A 12,471-nucleotide genomic window follows, 5' to 3' on the forward strand; every position below is an offset into this window, starting at 1 on the left:
CTAGAAGATGCTACTATATATTATTACCATTTCTTTATTTTTTAAAATTTTTTTTAAGATTTTATTTCTTTATTGATGAGAGACACAGAGAGAGAGAGGCAGAGACACAGGCAGAGAGAGAAGCAGGCTCCCTGCAGGTAGCCGGAGGTGGGACTCAATCCCTGGACCCTGGGGTCACGCCCTGGGCCAAAGCAGGGGCTCAACCGCTGAGCCCCCCCCCGGGCGTCCCTATTACCATTTCTTTAATGCTAGAAATAGTGTGTTGAAGTTGGAATGGCTTTTTTCTAGTACTTTTGCTTCCTACAAGTAAAATTCCACTGAAAGTGATGATGTGGGTAAGGAGCATCCCCTAAGTCAGCAGCCCTCTTAGACAATTAGTGTGGTACTTCTTTGTAGGAACAAGAAGGTTCTTCATCCCCCATGAATATTCATGGTTCCTGTATGTTACCTCATAGCTTGGCATTACTGATGGAATGTTTTGTGAGAAGAAACCAATTTTGGTTATTTGGCCTAAAAGTCTGTCTTTCTTTCTTTCTTTCTTTCTTTCTTTCTTTCTTTCTTTCTTTTCCTTTTTTGAGAGAGAGAAAGCATGAGCAGGGGTAGGGAGAGGAGAGGGAGAGAGAGACTCCCAAAACAAACTCCACGCTCAGTGTGGAGCCCAACACAGGGCTCGATCTTACAACCCTAAGATCACCACCTAGGCCGAAACCAAGAGTCAGATGCTTACCCAACTAAGCCACCCAGGCGCCCCAAAATCTTCTTTCTTTTTAAATCCTCTTCGTTAAAGAGTAAACAAATCATGTTCAAGATCCCTGCATGAGCCCTACTCTGGAGCAGGGCTTCATTCTTCTGGATACCCCTCTTGCGTCAGAAGACATCTTCCAAACCTTGGTGACCAAGCACCATTTGTGAGAGCTCCAGGTTGCTGCCTCCTGCATTTTCTTTAGCCATGTATGCTTTTATTACATTCTCATATACTCTTTTATTTTGACTTATCAGATTTTGCACAGACCTACCCTGGAAAGCAATTTCACAGATTAGTCAGCCAGTACATTAAAAAATAAATAAGAGGGATGCCTGGGTGCCTTAGTGGTTCAGTGTCTGCCTTTGGCTCAGAGTGTGATCCCAAGGTCCTGGGATCAAGTCCTGCATCGGGCTTCCTAAGGGGAGCCTGTTTCTCCCTCTGCCTGTGTCTGTCTCTGCCTCTCTCTGTGTGTCTCTCACGAATAAATAAATAAAATCTAAGAAAAAAGTAAATAAGAAATACAGTATCTTAAAATAAATTTTTGACACAAACTATTAGAATAACTACTCACCGTGTTTCTTTTCCCAATCCTAAATGGATCTTCTTGTGGGAGAGTGAGGTAGGAAGACTATCTTTCCTCAGCTACTTCTGAGTGTGTCTCCTCAACTCAGGCTCATGGTGGTAGAAAGTGCATGGGCTGTTCCAACTGAGCAAACTTCAGCAAGTTCAGCAATCTCACTGAGCCTCAGTTTCCTGGTCTGTAAAGTGGAGCTGATAATAACACATACCTCATAGGGCAGCTATGAAGCTCAAATGAGGTGTAAACATGCTTTATAAAATGCAGATTAGGGGGACCCTGGGTAGCTCAGTCAGTTAAGCATCCAACTCTTGATTTCAGCTCAGGTCATGATCTCAGGGTCGTGGGATCAATCCTTATGTCAGGCTCTGTGCTCAGTGGGGAGTCTGCCCTCTGCCCCTCCTCTTGCTTGCTCTCTCTCTCTCAAATAAGTCTTTCTTGGAAAATGCAGATTAAAAACTTACTAGTTTTTTTCATTTTTATTAAAACATTAGTTTTAATTTATTCATCAATTATCTGCTTCTTTTCTTAGTACTTCTAATTGGCTTAGAATCTGGCACGAATTTTCTTTGTCCTCAGTATAACAAGATTTCTTCCACAGATTTTTACACTGTCCCGGGGCAGTCTGGGTGATTCAGTGGTTTAGCTCCACCTTCAGCCCAAGGCATGATCCTGGAGACCTGGGATCGTGGGGCTCCCTACATGGAGCCTGCTTCTCCCTCTGCCTGTGTCTCTGCCTCTCTCTCTCTCTCTCTCTCTCTCTGTGTGTGTCTCATGAATAAATAAATAAAATCTTTTTTAAAAAAAGATTTTTACACTGTCTGGTCTGTTACCTGGATTAACAGATTTTCATTTTTTTTTTTAAGACTTTATAAAGTTTGAAGGCAAATGAGCCCATCAAGATCTCCTGAACATTGTCTCCTGTGCTGGTTTGCTGACTGCAGATGTGTGATTTCTTCCATTTTCTGACCTCCTTCAGTCTAGCTCCAGTTCTAATTTTGCTGTCTGGCTTCTTCTATCACAGCTTGTTGAAGAATTTGATCAAGTCTATTATGTTCACTCCCTTCCTTTTCATCTGCTATCCAGTTGATTCCTCCATGAAATTAATGCTGTCCAGGTGGTCTCTATATCTTTGTACCTTTCCAATCCCAAGTCTATTGTTATTTGTGATTTAGAATTTTTCACCTTACATGTATTATATGTGTTGGTGTAAATTCTTTAATCAGTGAAGCAAAATGACAGGAAAGTGGAGGAATAAGGGTAAATTTGAGTGGGTATCAAATAGAACCACAGAAGTTAGAGAATTATATAAGCCTGTCCCAAGAGACTAACAGAGGAAGAGTCATTGAAACCAACTTCCCGGGACACCTGGGTGGCTCAGTGGTTAATTGTCTGCCTTCAGCTCAGATTATGATCCCAGGGTCCTAGGATCAAGCCCCATATCAGGCTCTCCGCAGGGAGCCTGCTTCTCCTTCTGCCTGTCTCTGCCTCTCTGTTTGTGTCTTTCATGAATAAATAAAGAAAATCTTAAAAGAAAGAAAGAAAGAAAGAAAGAAAGAAAGAAAGAAAGAAAGAAAGAAAGAAAGAAACCAAATTCCTTGTTAGCATCACGCTCAGAAGTTGAACCCTACATGCTGGACACCTCAAACTGTCACTAACTGATACTGAAAAATTAAAAGAAAGCAAAAAGTTACCTAGAAATGCAAGAAGCTAAGGAAAGACTGTAAGAAACTTATTTGGCCACAGAGGCCAAATACAAAGGAGATTTAGGACTGGCAACCACCAGACAGGAGATTACTACCCTCCCCAACCCTCCCTCACATACTCTCTTCCTCTGTGTATGTTTGAGGGATTGCAAAGTGTGTGTTTGTCACTCGTCTACAATTGCACATATACCAGCAACCTGTGAGTGAATTGGAATTGCAGATGGAGCTTCACCATCCCCAGCGTTCAAATATTAGATTTTCTCCAACCTCATCCACCCAACCCTCAGGGGCTTTTATCACAGGTACTTTGATGGAGGAACCTGGTCAGCTTCACCCTCCTTGAAATTCATCACTGGTAGCTATCAATCTCTAGGCTGGAGTTTGGTCCATTTCTCAAACAATTGAAAAGAACTTGAAAGGAAGAGGGAGGATGGGAGACATCCACAGTTTCAGGGACAGGTAGGGTTTGAACAAAAGATGTTTTTTAAAAATCATTGATTTTCATTTCAGGTTGGTTTAGCAAGAAACCAAGCCAGCTGCCTATAATGAAAGTTCATGGGCACATGGTTGGTTCTGCAGGGACTACAGCCTTTTTTGCAGTGAAATTGTGTGGCCTCTTGTGCTGTTAGCCTTGTGCTGTGGTGTTGCCAAATGATTTCTCCAATTCTCTTTTCTCAGTGGGCTAGAACGCAGCTGATTAAATAGGCCGTGACTCACATAAGCTCCCGTGTCTTTTTTATTGACTGCTTTATGGAAATGTATCACACTCCAAAGGGTCCCCATTGTTGTTGCTGTGCGTAGCTGACTAAGGAGTCATGTTTAGCGCTGAGAGATGGAATCCTACTCTGTCGTTTTTCATTGCAAAGTTGGGTATGGGTGGGATCCAAGGGCTTAAAGGCATCTGGATGAGGAGAGAAGGATGTCTGAGAATTTCTTTTATCTTTATCTACCATGAAAGTTGGGTGGCCATCACTTCTAGGTAACACTTCTCTGCTGATCTTATCTTTATGGCCCCACATCCTTCAGCTAAGTGAATCTTTTCTTTATATGGGCTATTCTGGGAGATTTAGTTAAGTGCAGTAGTAGAGAGAGATTATGACACGAATGTAATTCTGTTTTGTGCTGATACAACAGGATACACTCTTAGATTTATCCAAGAAGGCCATTTATTCCAAATAACTCTAAATCATTTCTATTTTTTCATTAAGATGGTGATATCTTTTTTTCAGGTAACGGACAAAAAGCCTCAGTTTTTAAAAAATTGTATACTTAAATATAAATGTTTTTGCCCTAAAATAGCAACTCATGCAATTATTTTTGGCTCCTTCCTGTTTTTATCATCATCCTGCAAGGTATTTACATACTTTCTATTAGGCATTAAGTAGCTCAGCAGATCTGTTCATTTGCCAGGAGGTGTGGATTCAGCCATACAAGACTCCTCCTGCCTCATCACCCCAGGACCATAGCTAACATTGTGCATCCTTGAGATCACTGGTTCTTGATCAGTAGGACACTGAGCTGACACTGAAAGAGGAGACAGCTTGATTGCCACAATGGCTTCCCATCTTGATTGTGTGGATTTATCCAATAGATCAGGGAGCTAATGAAATTGAGCTCAGTGTCAACTTACACTGAGAACAATACTGTTATTTTTTTAAAGATTTATTTATTTATTTATTTATTTATTTATTTATTTATTTATTTATGATAGACATAGAGAGAGAGGCAGAGATGCAGGAGGAGGGAGAAGCAGGCTCCATGCTGGGAGCCCGATGCTGGACTCGATCCCAGGACTCCAGGATCGCGCCCTGGGCCAAAGGCAGGTGCCAAACCACTGAGCCACCCAGGGATCCCCCAATTCTGTTATTATATTCACCACCACACAGTGCCTTGTACACAGAAGACAATCACTAGAATAGAAATTGATTTGGTTCAATTTCCTAATTTTTATTCCATAGCCATTTCAAATTTCATCTCAATTTTGTCCACTGCCCATAAGAGAAACCAGGCAAGAGAGTTCATTAGTACAGATTCCTTCTAATAAGAAAGCAACACTGGGGCGCCTGGGTGGCTCCATCAGTTAAGCATCTGCCTTCAGCTCAGGTCATGATCTCAGAATTCTGGGATCAAGCCTCGTATTGGGCTTCCTGCTCAGTGCAGCACCTGCTTCTCCCTCTCCCTCCACCTCTCTCTCTCTCTCTCTCTCTGTCTGCTCACACACTCTCAAATAAATAAATAAAATCTTTGAAAAAAAGAAAGAAGAAAGAAGAAAGAAAGAAAGAAAGAAAGAAAGAAAGAAAGAAAGAAAGAAAGAAACCAATATAATCCATCTTGCCAAAACACAGCACATAAAATACCGCATTTCTAGCTCTGGTGCTCTTCAAAATCTGCTGGTGAATAACCAAGAGAGAGAATTCAGCAACTCATTCCCTGCCCAATTTTAGCAAAACTAAGTATGACTCTTTGGGAAAGAAGGTGGTGGTGGTGCTGACCCTAGCTTCCTAGAATTAGTGACTTGGAGTTCAAACATCTCTGCAGCATCCTGTCTTTGTTTTTTTGGTGGTGGCATTCTTGGGTTTCGGTTGGTGGGGAGAGAAATGCCTCATGCTGATAATGTACTGAAAGTAAATGAAATTAAATAAGCGAAGCAGTGCTCATCACTACTTCCTTCCCCCCTGGGTAATTCAATTCAAGCGCTCTCTCTGATGGCAACTCACAGGGACTGTCTCTGTCACCCCGCTGGGGCCTGGAGTCTTAACATCTAAATAAAAGTTTCACTCAAGCATTTTTTATGCTCCTGCCAGCAGGATCAGTGAGCTGGTGTGGGCACATTAATGTAATATTCATACTCACAGACTCTCCCCGCACACGAGGCAATGTCTTCCCATTTTCATAATTATAGATGTTCCATAAAATGGCATTTAGATTTGCATTAAAAAAGGAGGTTTGAATTCTAATAGAACATTTAACATGTCTTTTATGATTCAGACTCTCGGCATCTTTAACAAGAAGTGTCTCTAAGTTTTACAAGACCTCAAAAAAGGAAAAAGAAAAGAAAAAAAAAAAACTGAAAGAAGGGATGGATACTCCAAGCTTAGGAGATCCTGTTTTTCTCATCCCCTCTTTCACTTCATTTTTAGGCCTCTAGGAGCAATTTTTGACAGTGCTACAGAGAGGATGAAGTCTCCTCCAAAGGGCTTTCAGAACCATGCCCGGGTCCTGGACCCAGCCACTCTAACCTCAGTGGATCAGTTTCTGTTTTCTTGGAGAGCATTTTCAGAAAGATATTAGAATTTTTAGAGGGGTGGGAGAAATGAAAGGATCCTAGACAAATGAACTTCCCTTTGCTGCTGTTCATCTCATGTGTGCACCCTGAGACCCATCTGGGAGGATTTATAGCAGCCACAGAGTTTGCTAACTGTAGAGCACACAAATGAAAATAGTCCATGAACAAGGAAGTTGACAATAAGGACAAATAGAAAGATTCAGGCACTTTGACACACTAAAAAAGAAAAATTCTTTAGATCTCTATGCTTAAAACTAAGTTTGAAACAGCTAAGAAGCAAAAGGTAATCTTAGTTGCATTTTAAATTGTCTGAAAATGCTCTTTTTAAATAAATTTTTATTTTTTTATTTTTATTTTTTATTTTATTTACTTATTCATGAGAGACACAGAGGGAGACAGAGGCAGAGACACAGGCAGAGGGAGAAGCAGGCTCCATGCAGGGCCTGACGTGGGACTTGATCCCGGGTCTCCAAGATCAGACCCTGGGCTGAAGGCAGCGCTAAACCACTGAGCCACCCGGGCTGCCCCTTTAAATAGATCTTTAAATAAGAAGTGCCAGCTCATAGCCCCCTGCCCCCAAATAAATGTTAGTTATAGTAGATTTCAAAAAACAATTGTGCAATTGAAAAAATGATTTCAACCCCAAACTTTCAATATATTGTATAGGTGACCCAGTTGATTTATATGAGGTTGTGCCTTAATTTGGTTTGTATTTTGTTTGGATTTCTAAATCTATTAAGGGAAACCAAAAGAGCTTTGGTTTTGGAGACTAAAAAAAATAAACATTAGAACTCTATCAGCCCACTCTCTTTATTTCTCCTAACTAAGAAATACGGGCTTGGGGGCACCTGGCTGGCTTTGTTGGAAGAGCACACAACTCTTGATCTCAGGGTCATGAGTTCAAGCCCTGTGTTGGGTGTAGAGATGACTAAATAAATAAACTTTTATTTTAAAAAAAGATTTTATTTATTTATTCATGAGAGACAGAGAGAGAGAGAGAGAGAGAGAGGCAGAGACACAGCAGAGGGAGAAGCAGGCTCCATGCAGGGAGCCCAACATGGGACTCGATCCTGGGTCTCCAGGATCACGCCCTGGGCTGAAGGCGGTGCTAAACCACTGAGCCACCCGGGCTGCCCAGTAAATAAACTTTGAAAAACAGGTATATGGACTTGTATTTTTTAAAGGGTTTTTGTTGTTCTTGTTTCATTTTATTTTTTGATAAAATGTCCTTTTTTGTCCTTACCCCCTCCCTTCTATAAAATAAGTGTGAGCCCCTGTAGTGAAAGATGGCTCAGGATCTTGACTTCTCAATAAATTTGTACCTAACAAGGCTAACTGAAAGTCAAGGATGGAAAAAGAAAGAAAGAAAGAAAGAAAGAAAGAAAGAAAGAAAGAAAGAAAGAAAGAAAGAAAGAAAGAAAGAAAGTCAAGGATGTTAGCAGCATATGTTCCAAAGCCGATGGCAGTTCCAGAGTCTTCTCTTGGTATAGGCTCCAACCATTCTTAGACTCTTTCCCATACTTGGACAAAACCAGGATGTGGCACTTACTGCCAATTGAGCCCTTCTTTGTATGAACTTAATATTTATGTTTTTCTTTTGTTGTTGTTTCTTTTTTTTTTTTTTTTAAGAGTGAGTGTATATTGCTCTCACAGAGGTGGTTCCATGTATGGTGAACTCTATCACTCGTTAAGCTTCTCTCTGCTGGTAGAAATTCATTTGACTTTTGATTATCTCAATGTGGATTATCCTATTTGGAGCTTATATCCACAGCAAGCTCTTAATTCTCTAGAGTCCTATTTAGGCTCATATTTAGGCTACTTCCCCTTGTCCAAACTCATGTATGTTTAGATCATTGTAAGTGATTTTAGCATTAGATATAATTAGGAAGAAAGAAAATTTACTTCCCCCATCATACAAAAATTGTTTTATTTTGTACTGTGTTTAAGCTGTTGTGTTTCTGCACCCCCTTCATTAATGTGGATTATCTCAAGGAGCCTAAATAAATGAAAAAATTCTGTCAGGCTTCAACAAAGCATTCTGCTGTTATTCCTTTTAGGAATGGAAGACATCACAAGAGGAGCTCAAGAACTTGATAACATCATCAAGCAAGGTTACTTGGAAAAGAAAAGCAAAGGTACTGACCAGATCCACAGTCCTTAGAATGTTCCAGAAAGGGGAGGGACATGAGGAAAACGAGGGCTAACATAGCAGGTGCTTTTTCTATGACCAATTCTGTGTTTGGGAGATGAATGGCCAAAAAGAAGGCAGGAGAGGAAAAGAAGTCTGGTGTGTAGGCTGAAGAGATGCCTCAAAACCATCAGGATAGGAAACTAGTTCTGCTTTACTCACCTGGTACACAACAGGTGTTTAATAAATACTTGTTGAATGCATGAGTGGTGATATTCTTGTTTTCATCCCTCAGTGTGCTCCCATAGAGTAAAACTATGTTGCCACAAGCGTAATTTTACAACCAATGTGAAGCAACCCAGTTTCACGTTTCAGAGGAGCCCAACCTCGACCCATCACTCACTGGATTAAAATAGATACTGCTATCCTAACTAAGCCCAGGGTCCCAGGTTTAACACTCAAAAGGCAAATTGCTTTCGTACAAAGGAAGAACTTCTCATGCCTGTGTGGCCTGGAGCATCAGTTTGGTTTGCTAAAAGGCACCACATAAAAGTATCATAGAGAATTTGAAAAGTACTAGATGAGATTAGAACCTGAAAGCTATAAAAGAAGATAGATAGTGGGATAGCTGTGAGGGGTCACATCAGGCAAAACCTGTTTAGAATTTGGACCTTTAACTGAGCGAGCCCTCTGGACTCTGAGTCAATATGGGATAGCCTGCGGGAGTGAAAGGGAGAGTTTTACAGTCCATTAACCTAGGAAATAAAACAATAACACACTGGACTGTGTGTTGTTGGACTTTACGGACTCTTCAGTGGTTGTAGTTACCTGAATTTATGTCCCTTACTGCTGTTCTGTTTAGATCATAGTTTCTTTGGATCAGAGTGGCAGAAGCGGTGGTGTGTTGTCAGCAGAGGCCTCTTCTACTACTATGCTAATGAGAAAAGTAAGTGTTCTTCATTTGCACAGCAGCATCTCACTCCTGGATGCAAGCACTTCGTAAATTCTCGAGCACTTAGATCTCATGATAGCAGTCTTTAACTAACACCCATAAACGGACATGCTTGGGAAAAATAGGCTTGGGTAAGTCATACCTTGCCCATGACCAAAAACTCAGATGCCAGTTTAGAAGTTATTTCTCCTTTAAACATTAGGATAGTGTGGTCAGCATATCAAAAGGTTATCTATGGGGCACCCTGGTAGCTCAGTCAGTTAAGCATCCAACTCTTGTCTTTGGCTCAGGTTATGGTCTCATGGGTCATGGGATCAAGCCCCAGGTGGGGCTTTGCTTGAAGCTTCTCTCCCTCTGCCCCTCCCCCCAACTCACATGTGCACTCTTTCTCTCTAATAAATAAATCTCTTTAAAAATAAAATGTTAAAAAAGATAATCTTTTATTATGACTATAACATATTATCAAGGTTGAACACTTTGGCATTCTTTTTTTTAAAGAACCTCCAACTCTTTATAGACATTAACCATATAGTTAAAATATTGAAAAAAATCTGAGAAGGATTTCAACAGCTTAGCAACAGCCCAGAAATAGACCCCTTGAGTCCAAACTCTCTAAGAATATGCTCTCAACTTTATCCTACTGAATACTGGGAAGTAGTCCAGTGGACATCCCTAGAGTCATGGAGTATTGAGACCCAAATGGTTGCTGTGCCCAAGAGACACCCTCCAGCCAGATGGCAGCAGCAGTGAAGTGTTGACTCAAGCCAGAGGCAGCTTCTTAATGAGCCACCACTGAGTCAATCAAGCACAACACTCATATGCTATCCCTAGAAGACTTCCCAACCATGCTTAACACAGTCGCTAAGTTCCTGAGAGGGAACAGGATATAAGCACAAATATGAGTCAGCTACAACTAAATACAAGTTAAAAATGATTATTGTAGGGACGCCTGGGTGGGTCAGCTGTTAAGTGTCTGCGTTCAGCCCAGGATGTGATCTTGGAGTCCCAGGATCGAGTCCCACATCAGGCTCCCTGCCTGGAGCTTGCTTCTCCCTCTGCCTATGTCTCTGCCTCTCTGTGTGTGTGTCTCTCTTATGAATAAATAAATAATCTTTTTAAAAAATTATTATTGTAAATGAACACAAACCTTCAAAGAAGGGGTACCCTCCTGCAGACTCTAACTAGCCACAGGAATAATTCTACGAAGCAAGAGAAAAAGAAAAGCAACACATCAGTTCTTGTGGAGGCCTTCCTTGGGCTCTAATTCCTTGGCACAGAGGCTCATAATTCAGAGTAAACCCTTCCTTTTCCTTCCAATCATTCCCTGTTACTCCTCTCTTTGTTCCTTCCCAGGATTAGGCATCTTCCAATGCCTAGATGTCCAGTCTAGGGAATAATCAGATATCTACCCAATTGCCTTTGGACTTCCTATACTTTTGGAATTAAGGTAGCTGAAAGAACTGCAGCTTTGCTAAATGACCTGGCATCCTTAAGATTTGCCCTTGGGCGTCAAGGCAATTGATTCACCCTGCCTCTCTGCCTACCACAGGTATCACTGACTTCCTCTTCTTCTTCCTCCCTCTTATATTCCTCAGAGACCTTCCCATCTAGGGGTGAAATGTGAAGCCCCCTTCACAATCCATAGCCACAGAGCTCAAACCCTAAGTAACACACCCCCAGCTTTCCTTCCAACCCCCAGACCACTCTTCAACCCAGAAACCACAATTTCTTCCCTGAATTCTAGATGTACAAGCCAGCCAGGTGCTATTTGCTTATTTTAAACCTTCAAACTAATATAACATTTATATCATTGTAAAATGTTCTTCACTTCCAAAAAAAAATGTTCTTCACTTCCCATGCATTTAAATAAGTGGTTGGCATATCTGAATATAAAACCAGGTATCACATTCATTCATTCAGAATCCTCTATACTCAAGGTGAGAGAGCGGGAGAGGGAGAAACTTGGAGACTTTTATGGACCATTTTGCCGTCAGAGTGAAATAAAACCTGGTGACCAAAGAAACAACAAAACATTTAGTGGCCAGTTAGAACAAGGAGAGATACTTTAACAAAAAAGATTCTGGTGTCAAAAAGCACTGTTGCATGGCTCCCTTCTCGCCAGTTACTTCTTATTGTGCCCAAGACATTTTCTTAGTAAGTATAGAGTGTTTGTGTATTTCTTTTAGCTCAACCAGGTAAGGATAGAGTCTTTTTCTTTTCTTTTCCTAATACTGTCAACCCACTGCCACCTTATCATCATCATCCTCAAAAAGCATGTATTAAGAAATCCATTTCACATGGTAACAGGACACAAATCATCACCCAGACGCTGTGGTTCCACTCTTCTGTATTCTCTGCCTGAACCACACCATGAGGACAGAAAACCATCGGGAACCAACCGCCTCTTTTCCCATTCCTAATATTTTATTTTTTAAAAAGGGGAGTTACAGGCAAAATGGTCTCTCCTCTCCTTCACTTAGAGCCCTGTCCCTCCTTCGTCATCACCCAGTGATACTTAACAGAACCCTGCTACTTCCCAATTTGACCTCTGGGAAGGGGGGATAAAATATGGAGTTTTAATTATGCTCCCTCTAGCACCAATTCCCACCTGACCAGCAGTGGGGGAGAGCAGTCTAGCCCAAATACTACAGAGGGCATAGGGAGAGAGTCTGGGAACTCCTCATGCCCCCTGTGCTGCTGTCCACCCCCCCTCAAACGTGAGCTCTGCTGGCCCTGATAATAACATGCTGCAGTTCTATAATAGCCTTCAAGAGCCTCACGTTTACAGCCACTCTCTCCCTGTTGTAATAATTCCTTCCTTCTGTTATTATAGATCTCTTAACATTCTAATAAATTCTCTGTCTCTGTTGTACTCTTTTGGCAAAATAACCTTTCATGTTGCATTTCCCTAGCTTGGCAGTGATCTCTGCCTCACTGTCACAGTAGCCTCTTCTTAAGCTTCCTTAATAACCTTTCCTTGACTGTTGTGGTTCCTCAGGGATGTAACAGCTGTTTCCGTGCTTTTATTTTACATACCAGAGAAGATGCCTTCCTTTGGCGGTTGCATCTCTCTAGGG

At 41.3% G+C, this 12,471-nt stretch overlaps 1 protein-coding gene across 2 annotated transcripts in view; it reads left to right on the forward strand.

Moving 5' to 3' along the window:
- The window catches only part of SKAP1 (src kinase associated phosphoprotein 1), a 286,859-nt gene that overhangs the window by 228,087 nt on the left and 46,301 nt on the right, over positions 1–12,471 (forward strand). For both annotated transcript variants that reach the window (XR_012008932.1, XM_072780245.1), the window contains exons 5-6: positions 8,372–8,449; positions 9,305–9,388. Coding sequence is in view for 1 of the 2 variants with exons in the window: in XM_072780245.1 (XP_072636346.1) it covers positions 8,372–8,449; positions 9,305–9,388 (162 nt within the window). In the remaining variant the exon portion in view is untranslated. The remainder of the gene's footprint in view (positions 1–8,371; positions 8,450–9,304; positions 9,389–12,471) is intronic.

This window comes from Canis lupus, chromosome 16 (assembly GCF_048164855.1).
Source record: "Canis lupus baileyi chromosome 16, mCanLup2.hap1, whole genome shotgun sequence".
In the NCBI taxonomy this organism is placed as follows: Eukaryota; Metazoa; Chordata; class Mammalia; order Carnivora; family Canidae; genus Canis; species Canis lupus.